General features: G+C 28.4%; 1 protein-coding gene across 1 annotated transcript; it reads right to left on the reverse strand.

Annotated features, from left to right (window-relative positions):
• Window positions 1-4,471: 4,471 nt before the first annotated feature.
• Window positions 4,472-9,210, reverse strand: LOC115715194 (probable alpha,alpha-trehalose-phosphate synthase [UDP-forming] 9). The gene is made up of 4 exons (XM_030644025.2): window positions 8,962-9,210; window positions 5,707-7,786; window positions 5,325-5,598; window positions 4,472-5,219 (listed from the first exon to the last, which is right to left on the reverse strand). The coding sequence occupies exons 2-4, from the start codon at window positions 7,692-7,694 to the stop codon at window positions 4,893-4,895; spliced, it is 2,589 nt and encodes an 862-aa protein (XP_030499885.2). The 5' UTR covers window positions 7,695-7,786; window positions 8,962-9,210; the 3' UTR covers window positions 4,472-4,892.
• Window positions 9,211-12,534: the final 3,324 nt, after the last annotated feature.

The raw sequence follows: 12,534 nt of genomic DNA on the forward strand, positions 1-12,534 counted from the left end.
CAACGCTTATTAAGGGGTGGAGATCCGGAATCATCAACCACAGATGATGTAGAAACTATTTTGCGATCTCCATGAACGCCGGCGAAGAACTTTGGGCTGATCTCCATTAACGCCGGCAAGAAGTTTTGCTTAGATGTTCTACCATGGCAACGAGATCACTGTAGGGAGATATCCATGAAGCCAATGAGAAAGAATCAACAATCTAGGGGGAGATCTAGTGGAATCAACGAATATCATGCGATTGAGAGGTCTTCTTGAATTTTTATACCCACACGTTTTGGGTTTTCTTTCAAAAAGAAGATCTAATTTTTATGTAGTTTTGGAAAAAAAAAATGATGTTGTTTAGTGTATTTTTTTCAATTATTTTGTTAATTATTTGTTGTTGTTTGGTTGATTTACATATATTTTCAGTATTTTTATAATTTTTGAAAATCTGGAAGGAAACTACTACATTGAATTTCTGGAAAATATAATAAGAACAATGAGTATGTGTTAAAATTTTAATACAAAAATATGTTGCTTTCACGTTGTTTTTAAGTTTCATTTACGTTGTTTTTTTACCATTCTAAAAATAAAAGTAAAATGTACAAGCGACAGAATAACAATACAAATATAACAATGAATGTGACAGGAAGATATTGCAAATATGAAGAAAATTTACAAATACTCGTGCAATAACAACACCACTAGTTGATTTTGAGTTGTTTTGTGTCTTTGCTATAATTATTATTTGTTCATCAATTGATATTATTCTGGTTGAAAATAACAAAAATAAAAACTACACAATATCTGCAAAAGAATAATTAAATTATTTTCATGTTATTGTGAAGTTTCTTTGTTTTTGCAACATCTTATTTCAACTTGAAAATATTATATAATATCAAGTTGTTTTCATGTTGTTGTAAAATTTGTTATGAATTGTTCATACACTATACTAGTTGTTTAACAATTAAAAGAATATGGTTTTACATGTTAAAACAAAAATTTATCTTTATCTCTTACATCCAAACATGAAAAATAATAAGAGAACATTATGTTGATTTTGAATCAAGTATGGGTATTGATAGAAAGAGATTGTAAATATGAAAAAAAAAATTACTTATATTTAGTTGTAACATTGTTTGTTGTTTTACGGTTGTTTTAAAGTTGTAAACACGTTGTTTAATTTCATTATTTTTTGAACATGTTACTTTCACGTTGTTTGTACACTTTTAATTTAAGTTGTTAAAATTTGTAAATTTCTTATATTATCAGTTGTTTTTATGATTTTTTATATCGTTATTAAATAGTTGTTAATAGTTAAAAACAATTACTATCAACTATTGTCTTTTTTTTCAAAAAAAAAAATATAATTATACAAATACTTGATGTATAAATTAAAAATATAATAATTGTTGTTTCTTAATGTAGTAAAAGATATAAACAATTAAAAAGAAATTATAATATTCAATATCTCGTACAAGATATATATAAAGTTAACTAGAGAAAATTTAAAAAAAATATATAAAAGTAAAGTTTCTTAAAAAAAAAATGTCGCTCTTCAGCATATACAACCAAAATGAAACACACTTCTCAATCGTTAATTCATGCACAGTAACTCCAACCTTCTTGAAAGACTTTGGAACATTTTCTTGTACACTTTTGATGTATGCCACTAACTTCATTCTGATCAATTTTGAAGTTTATCATCACTAAAAATCAAGTCTTGTAGCAAGTAAAACAACATCAAAACAACATTAAACAAACTATAAAACAACTTGCTACTATAAAATATATATATTTTTTTCAAATGAATGAACTATAGCCAGAGAACATTTCAAACAATACAAATAAAAAAAAAATAAATTATAAACCTTGACAATATTTTTCTTTGGAAGCTTCAACTTATCAACAACATCAGATGTCTTATCACCCACCTGAAAATATAATGATGACAAAATTAATAAAGCAATGAACTAATAAAAAACGATTAATAGCTATACAAAACTGTAAATATATCATGTACTGAACAATATAAAAATAACAATGTAACAACTAAAAAATAAAAAAAAATGTAAAACTTAATAAATATGCAACTAAAATAACTCTAAATTAAAATTCAAATACAACTGATAAATGTAAGACCTAACCCAATGATCTAATTTTTTTTTAAAAAAAAAAAAATTAAGAACCCTAGAATAAGAATCGTATAATAACTAAATTAAAACTAAAAAACAACTAATTAGAAACTGAAAAAGTGATAGACATAAACTATTTAAGGTTGAAAAATTCTTCTAACTTAATACATAAAAAAAATAAATAAAACATAACAAAACAGGTCTTTGAACCCAAAAAAAGATAACCAAAACTAATACATTAATCTTTTAATTTGCAATCTCGTCATCATTATCTCGCTTTTTGCTCTGAAAGCCTCTTCAATGGATAACTTGGTGAAATAACAACAACAAAATAAATTAAAAGATGAAACAACTATAAAACAACTTATACACAACGTTAAATCACCTTAGTTAATTAAAGTCTTTAGATAAATCTCTGATTCATAAAATTATAAAACTTAGAAAAATAACTTTGCCAGCTTGTGAGATAAATGGACAATAATAAGCATTAAATTTTAAAGTTGAGATCATTTGAAAAAAAAAATTAAAATCAAATCCAAAGAAAATTATTGAATAATAAAACTCTAAATTTGAGTTTTATACCTAACATTTAGATTTGAGCTTCGCCAATAAAAATAAATTAACTGAAAATGCAGCAGCAACAACAACAATTAACAACAATAACAATAGCAGCAATATAAATAAAAAGATGAAAGCAACTATAAAACAACTTATAAACAACAATAAATCAACATATTTATTTAAGATCTGAAGATAAAATTACTAATTCATTAAATTCAGTTCTACAAAATAAAAACAATAATAATATCATAAAGAAACTTAACTTAAAGATGAAAAAAATAGCACAATTGAAGATGCCCTATTTTTTTAGGCTAATAAAAAATATTAACTATGTTAGGCATTTTGTCAAACACATGGAAGGTATGACCTTATATACATATAAATAAAAAAACTCAACTTACAGAAGAAGAAAAAATTTCACAAAATTTGTGGGCAAATGGGTAGAATCAACAATAAAGAATCACACTACAACAATATTCTTATAAAACTTTTAAATTAAAGTTTTTATATTGATGTAATTTGAAAAGAAAAAAGAAGAAGAAGAAGGAGAAGGAGAAGAAGAAGAAAAGAATAACTTACAAATCAGAGCTTGAAACTATATCAATAGTAGCAAAAAGAAGTTTGAAAGAGATGGAGATGATTTGACCAAGAGATGAAGAAACTCAAAGAGTGTCTCTTTCTCCTTAGACTGCGCCATAGGAAGGTTAAGAAGAAGTTGTGCATGGCAAGAAAGGCTGTAGATGGGAGGAATGGAGACGGGAGGAATGGAGACAAGAGGGGCTGAAAGTGAGATGGAAGGGTAGAGATGGCTACCACTCTAAATAAATATATGTGAATAGAGGAAGAAGAAAGAAAAATAACACTTTTCGTATAATTGTAATTAGTAAACTTTATAATAGTATTAGAGAAAATTTTAAAATGTAAAAATGTAAAAAAAAGAGAAAGCAAATATAAATGTTAAATATTGGTAAAAAAAGTCACTTAGTGTAAAAATTCCAAAAAAAAAATGTAGAAATTAAAAATTATAACAAAAGGTAAAAAAAAAAAAAAAAGTAAAAGAGAGCATTAAAGTGTTTTTAATATTTTATTTTTTGGTATATTATGAAAGTACATCTATTTTACATCATTCATTGTGATTGTGAGAGAGCTCAAATATTGAGACCTAAAATTCAACTCTCTTTTAAACCAGTAATTGCAGAGCCAATAAATGTAGTTCCTTCCTTGTATTTAACTCATACACCCACCAAAAAGAGATGAGGTACTAATGGTAGCCACATTGTAAAAAAAGGGGGTAATAGTTAGAAATATCTATGGTGTTTTATGGACCACAATTAGCTGTGAAGAGTACCAAAATCATAATACAAACATACACTGCAAACCCTTGTACTATTCTTCTCAAATATTTCAGAACCTCAAATATATGCCTTATGTTTAACTTTGTGTTTCTCCAAATGGGATGGTATTGGAATATAATAAAAGTGCTTTGTATCTTTGTCTTATGGTTTTTTATTATTATTATATTATTTATAGTTCCACATGGGATGGGAAAACTGGAAAGGACCATTAACTTTACACACCATTAGAAGAAGATAAGCTTGAACCTTCAATCTAGATAATCATTTATCTTTTTCTCTTTTCTTTCATTCCTTTGGATTCTCATAATCTTGAACCTTCAATCTAGATAATCAATCAACTCCATCAAGGTCATTGGAATAAATAATAATACCCAAAAAAAATTGACTAAAGTGAAAAAATAGCCAATAATGTAAGTTAGCATGAATAGAGATACAACATTAGAACAAACTGACATTTTCTATTATGAAAAGAAACATTGTATCTATACAAGTTAATAGTGGAGGGGCCTGACCAATAAAACAGCCATTAATTAAGGACTTTTGTGTAAAAACTGATTCCCCAAGACAACTCTTTTACAGGGCACACCCGTAAATACAAAGATTTTGATGTCACCATATACAAATACAAGAATGGTCAACTTTCATGGTCTTGTTAATATTGCACTGAAATGCACAGTTCATCCCAACAAGGACCAATCAGATTAGTGATCAGCAAGCTCTGTCATGCATCGCATTTTAAGATTAATCGTCATTCGAAAACATCATCTGGATTTCTCAGAAAAAGGGAACCCCCACTTCTTATATAACAAAAACAATGGTTCCTGTTTGTATCAAAAGCTGCTAGTGAAATCTACCTTTTTCAACAAAGGGCACTCTCGAAAGAAACCTGGATTTGAGCTAGATGTCGTGGCTTCGGGACTGAAGCAGTTGCTAGGCCTTCTAGCAACTTTACAACGTCGGTTGCATCATCTAGATAATATTTTGCTTTGCTTGGCTTTCTCCCAACAGTGCAGGCAAAGATCTCGGGAGGCGCAGGCAAGGATGGACTAGAGACCGTGCTTAGTATGCTTTCGAACATGTCTTCATCAGATCTATCATCTCCAATGCACATAACAAAATCTGGTGCCGTCCCCTCTTCAACCATTCTCAAAAGAACCTTTTCGGCAACCAAACCTTTGCTTACCCCCTGTATGTTAAATGCAATTAGCTATAAATTTCATAGTTGTGATTAGCTATAAATTTCACATAGTTTTGTGTGTGCTTTTGTTAAGAGAGAGAAGAGAATATATACCTGTGGCTTAACTTCAACAATGTGCTGACCCCTCTTAACAACAACTGGTTCATTAGAGAGTACATTTTCGAGATGATCCAACAATTCTTTTGCTTGACAGGAACCGAAATCAGGGTCTGCATCTTGATGATGCCATACCAATGCACTCTCTTTAACCTCAATAGTAGATCCATCGGTAGCCTCTGTGTACAATGTCATAACAGGTTCAACAATTTCTTTCCAATCAAGATCAGCAACAACAGGACTAGTCTCCCACTCCGATGTTCCGCTTGACCTACACAAAACAAACAAAAGATAAGAAAAAACCTCGGTACACTAGAGAAAACGCCTTATGGGCTAGTCTAAAAAACAAAAGATGAGGGCAAGAAAGACATCATTATACCTTATGAAATATCCGTGCTCAGCTGCAATTCCTAGTCTATCACATGGGGCAAACCACTCGCTTAAAGAACTTCTTCCCCTCCCACTAACAATATACACGGTGTTCTTAGGATCATTGCAGAGAGAATTTATAGTGGAGATTACTTCGGGGCTTGGAGATTTCATAATAGAAGCCTGGGAAACAACGGTACCATCATAATCAAGAAATATAGCCCTTCTAGTGGTTCTCTTATATGCTGAGACAATATGCTCAATTGCCAACTTCTTGAAGTTGGGAGAAAGAGAAACAACTCTAAAACCCAGGCCCAAACCAATCCCCCAGCAACGTTTATTGTAATGATCCTGACATGCTCTTTCCAAATCCTGCATAAAACTACGAGCCCAATAGGCAACATCGTGAGAACTAACATAACGGTAATGCTTCTCATGGCGCAATTTTTTCTCAGACATACACATGGTAAGTGCTAAATTCAATGCATCAGCAACAGCATCAATGTCCCAAGGATTAACTCTGATTGCTCCACTAAGGGAAGGTGAGCAACCAATGAATTCAGACACGACAAGCATACTCGTGCGAGGAGTATCTGCTTCTATGCCTAAAGCTTTATCCATACATGGAGTTCCCTGCCTGCAAACAACGTACTTGTAAGGAACTAAGTTCATTCCATCTCTCACAGCATTCACTATGCAACATTCTGCTACAGCATAATAAGCTGTCTTCTCCCAACGTGGAATAGGAGAATCAATTAAAATCACAGGCTTGTAGTTAGATGAACCATAAGCCTCATTAATCCTTTCAGCCGTCAAATAAGTCTCACTTTTAGCTTCCTGAACATCCTTCCCCAAGCCCCTTGCAGGGTTCACAATCTGAACCAAGACTACATTACCCTGCAATGCAGGGTTTTGCTGCAAAAGCTGTTCAATTGCTAGAAGTTTGAGACTGATACCTTTAAATATATCCATGTCATCAACTCCAAGAATCAACTTCTTGCCGCTAAATCGTTCTTGAATCTCCTTTATTTTTGCAGCTGTAGCAGAAGAATTTAAAAAGGATTCAAGCCGACCCATATGAACACCTACTGGAAGAATCTTAATGTACACAGTGCGGCCAAAATAATCAAGTCCAATATGCCCTCGCTTTGATTCGTAGTCAAGACCCAGCATTCTACTGCAACATGAGAGAAAGTGACGAGCATAATCGAAAGTATGAAAACCAATTAAATCACAATTCAGCAAGCCCCTTAGAATTTCGTCACGAACAGGCAAAGTCCTATAGATTTCAGAAGAAGGGAATGGGCTATGAAGGAAGAATCCTAGCTTTACTCGATAGAATCTCTTCCGCAAAAATGTAGGAAGAATCATCAAATGATAATCATGAACCCAAACAAAATCATCGTCAGGATTAATGACTTCCATGACTTTATCAGCAAATATTCTATTTGCAGATACATATGCCTGCCACAGGGAGCGGTCAAATCGATCGCCGTGATCTGGACAAATCGGTAGCATGTAATGAAATAGGGGCCACAGCTGCTGTTTGCAAAAACCCAGGTAGAACTTTTTATGGACATCATGAGGTAGAAATGTAGGCACACAGTTGAAATCCTCCAACAATGTCTGTGCAACTTCATCCTGTTCATTGACATCTATTTCAGTTTTGAGCGAACCAACATAAATGACCTCAGTTTCCGAAGAGAACCCATCCTTCAACTGTAACAGAAGGGAATCCTCATCAAAACTGAAGCACCATTTTCCAGTTTCTGTGTCCTTTTTTGCATGCAAAGGTAATATATTCGCCACTATAATTTTTCGATCACGACAAACAGAAGAAGCAGCATCAGAATCCGCATCATTACTGCTATCTAAATCAGAGATAATGCCAGCAACTGTCATCACACGAGGAAGGGGCCGAGGACTGGGAGTAGAAGGAAAATCTAGTAGGCCACTATTGGCCAAACCTAATAGGTTTGTACAAGACCTTGATGCCATTGTGAGTAGAAAAATAATATATTTCCTACTAAGACATAAAGAGAGTAGAACTTGCTGATAAAATTTCTGCCCAGCTAGAAATATACACCAACCTGCAAAATAAAAATATAACACAACGCAAACATCAATAAAATGTGAAGATAAGTTCCATAATCAAGCGCATAATCAGTATTAAAAACCCAAAAAGAAAAACCTCCACTACAGAGAGGGAGAACAGCAGATTATCAGTAACACTATTCAAGTAAAACCTAATTTAAGTCTATACATATATATACACCCAATGGAACATAATATTTAAAACTGAGATATTGTTCTCAAACTATACAATGAAATTACAGTAAGTTAGGCACCTTTGACAACTCCAAGAGAAAAATTAAATAGAAACACGCTTTCATTTCACAAAATTCTTCACCTAATCACTGTACTCACCAGTAATCTACCCATTAAAAGTTAAAAGCATGTCTAAATATCAATATCATTAAATCCTTTAAACAGGATTTCTTCCATTTTCTGATTGCGTGAGACTCTAAAAACGGTATTAATTGTCCTTTTCTTGTTACCTTTGAATCATTTTCCTTTTAAAGAATCATATCAACCTAGAAGAAAGGGTATTACACAAGATAAGTTCTAGTAATTTTAGTATCTTTACACCTCAAGTTATCTTATCTTACCTTACCTTATCCTATCTATCTAATCTTATATCTTATATGCAAATAACTAAAAAAAGCAAATTGATTTCTCCGTCAATAGAAACCAAATGCATTTTCAAAGTTTATCTAAGAAAGTTTTTTCAAATAATAATAATAAATAAATACAAATTTATTCAACAACCAAAATTAAAGATCTTAACCCCCCCAAAAAAAGTTGATGATCTCATACAACGTTACATATAATTAAGATCAGTCAAATTTGTAAAACAAAACTCAAATAGAAGATCCAAAAGTTTTCCAAAAAAAAAGACCTAATATCAGATATCATGTTTCAAAACCCTTCGGCTTCAATTTACAGAAACAAAGCAAACGAATCAAAAAAAAAACCCAAGTCAAAAATTCAGAAGAAGTAAAAAAAACAATCAACAACAGAGATCAGCAAAACTCGAAACCATTTCCTTTCTGTTTATTTACTTTAATACCCCTCTCACACAAAACTTTCTCGGCCACCAAACAGAATACAGACAAATTTCTTAAAAACTCATCTCAACAAGTTAACAGCAGATCAGAGAAAAACATAACCATTTTCTACTCTCAAATCAAGCCTAAGGAGATACCTTCGCAGCGAGATTCCGGTGATCGGATATGGCTGTTATAATACACCGGCGCGTGACCCAAATCCTAGAGAGAGAGAGAGAGAGAATGGAGGCTGTGCTGGATGTTTCAATGAAGAATGAGAAAGATCCTTAAAGAGAGAGAGATATAGATATAGATATATAGAGATATATATATTATTATATATATATATGTATAAATCAGAGACATGGGATAGGATCCATAAAAAAGCTTTACCGCGGTTTTTTTTTTATTTTTATTTTTGTTTTATATTACCATTTAAATCGAGCTGGGTTTTTTCGGATTGCGTTTCGAATTTTCAATTCATTAAGAAAATTACTAAACTACCCTTTTGATTTTTTTTATTTTAAAAAAATAAATAATTTCAAAAAAAAATATATATATATATAAATATGATCTCTACAGAATTTTTAATATTTTTGCAGACTTTAAATTTTATTTATATAAAATAAGATTTTTTAGTGTATTTTTATATTTTATTCTTATTATTTTATTGTTGATTTTTTATTATTTGTATTTATTTTTATATTGTTTTGAAGTATTTTTTTTATATTTTTTTATAAAATACAGTAAAAATATATAAAAAAAATTAAACGTAAATTTAATGTAATAATCCTTTAAAAAATATGACTAAAAATGAATAATAGTTCTAATTTATTTTTCAGAGCTCACAATTTATAAATTAAATGAATATGTTATTTATTTTTTTTAATTGTAAACGTCTTAGTTTACTATGTTGGGTGAGTAATTTCTGCATGTAATAGATTATATCAAATTTGCCTATTAAATATTAATAGAAAATTCAATTCGCATTTTTAAAAAAAAAAAAATAGAAATACTTTCTTATACGTTTTATTTACAATTTTAGCTTAAAATTTTTAATTACGTACAAAAATTCACTTTATTCAGTAAAAAGTTAAAAAAAGTTAAATAAAAAAAACAAGAAATCAATCTCACGACAATTTTAAATCAATTGTAAATAAACTAAAAAACAACAAAATATAACCTCATCATAACTATAATATAACTATAATTAAACTATAAAATAATAAAAAATAGTTTATCATTTTTATAGTAAAAATGACAATATTTTTCGTGTTGATATATGTATTTTTGTAATTATTTTCAAAAAGTTTATAATTTTTTTTTTTAAGAAAATCTAATTTGTTTCAATTAAAATAGGGGATGAAATCATGAAATGTTATGTTTGGTTGGACCCAAACCTTATGATAAAATATTATTTTATATTAGTATGTATTGGAGATGTAGTAGGACATTTAAAAAAAAATTGTAAAAAATGTACAAATTCAATTGACTATACATTAAAATTATTTATTTTGTTAAAGTACTTGAATATTTTTTAAATATTGATAAAAATTCAATAAGTGATTAGTGAAAGTTTGGGTAACCTAACTAAATCACCAAATTATTTTAGTGGGTAATCACATGTATTATGTATATATATAAAATATATAAAAACTCTTAATTATATTTTATTAATATAATTCCATCCAATAGTCTAGGTTTAACCTTGTTCATCTATTCCATTAAAAATTAGACAAAGTCATAGTCAATTGAGAATAATTAGGGAGTCGGCTTTCTAGGACTATTAATTATTTATATATATTATAATATTGTATGATAATATAATGGATAATCAAATTAAATAATTAAAGATATTTCATAGTGTGGTGGCTAACACTAATTGAAATAAATAACTATAAAATAATATGCTTTATTGATGACCTTTCAACCCTAAAACATAATATTCTATTGAGATTTTTTAACAATATTATAAATCATGTGAAAAGTTTAATTATTTTTTAATTTTTTACATTGAATTGTAAAGGATTCCTATTACAAATTTTGGGCTGCAAAGTTGATGGTTAAAGTAGTTGTTTAATTAATTTAATTGGTCTGAATCTGGGATAATCAAAGTATTAGCTGTATTTGGAACCAATCAATTTTCATAAGCATTTTATTTTTACTTTATATATTATAGTAACTATAAAGGGTACATTATTTGTCACAATTGGTTTTAGAAATTAATATTAAAAAAATAATTCTTTTTACAAATTTACTAATCTATATATATCTATATATATAAATAAAGGAAAGCACAATAGAGGTTTAGGTGGCACTCTATATTCATTCTATCACTATTTTCTTTTTTTTTTAAAAAGTTTTCATTTTTTTATTATTTTATATTCATATATTTATAAAAAAGTATAATTAATTAATAATTAATAATAATAAATAATTTAATGTTATAACTTTTTCACTTCTTCATAACATATTTTATAATTGCATATTTATCACTATACATAAATACATAAATATAAAAACTTAAGTTACAACCTTTTAACTTACCCACAACTCCTTTCAATATTTTTGTATTTTCATCACTATATATACACATCTAGATTTGAAGAAATGATAATCAAGTTAAGAGTGAAATACAAAATACAATAGCTTCATTGACAAATTTCATTACGGTACAATTTCTTCATTTTTTTTTTCTTTTTTGTTATCTTTTAAATAATTGTGTGTATATATAATGTATGTATCTATTATCTATATTTATGTAATTCTATAAGTGATAGATTAAAATGTTTCTGGTATAAATTCTCAAACTTTTTATTTTTCATATCTCTATCTCTCTTTCTTTCACAAACTTTATATATTATGTATGTTTTGTTTTTGGCCACATTATTTCTAATCTACTTTATTATTTATTTTTATTGTAATTAAATACAATTACATATTTATCTTTGAAAAATGATGTAGCATTCTCTTCCTTTAATAATTTATTTTTTATTTTTTTTCTAATTATTTATATATTTAACATTTAGTAATCTATAACAAAAAGAAAATGAAAAGAGATTAATATTAATATTATCTTTTACAATAATTATGATATTCTTTTTTTCTTTTAATTTAGTAAGGAGTAATTATGAGATTTTTAATTACTAATTACATTAGTAATTTAATTAGACTATATTATTAAGAAAGAAAAGTATATATATAATTATGATTTATAAGAACCATAATATATAGTACAATGTATAACATATGTATAAATAGATACAATCATTAATAATTATAAGTACCGTATGCTTATATAATAAGAAGAATATATATATATATAGACAAGACTGACTCTGAGTTAAAATGAGTTATAAGCAAAATAAATTTGTTGGACCCTTATTATAAAGATAAATGATATTTTTTAAAATTATTAAAAAAATATATATATTTTTTAAGGGGTAAGTTGAAAAATGCCTCTTTTATTCATCAATTAATCAAATTTACCTCTAATTTTATGTTTATTTGAAACATACCTCTTTTTATATATATTGTACCCAAAATACCCTTACATAAGAGAATCACATGGAGAGTATCTTGAAGTGATAGGGGTAAAATTGGTACAATGTTTAAAAAAAGAGGTAAAAATGATAGATTTTAAAAAAGAAGGTAAAAATAAAATAGGACAATATAAAAAGGGTATAGAGTGTAATTTCCTCATTTTTTAAAAATATTTTTTTTATTTGGAC

This window comes from Cannabis sativa, chromosome 4 (assembly GCF_029168945.1).
Source record: "Cannabis sativa cultivar Pink pepper isolate KNU-18-1 chromosome 4, ASM2916894v1, whole genome shotgun sequence".
Taxonomy (NCBI): domain Eukaryota; kingdom Viridiplantae; phylum Streptophyta; class Magnoliopsida; order Rosales; family Cannabaceae; genus Cannabis; species Cannabis sativa.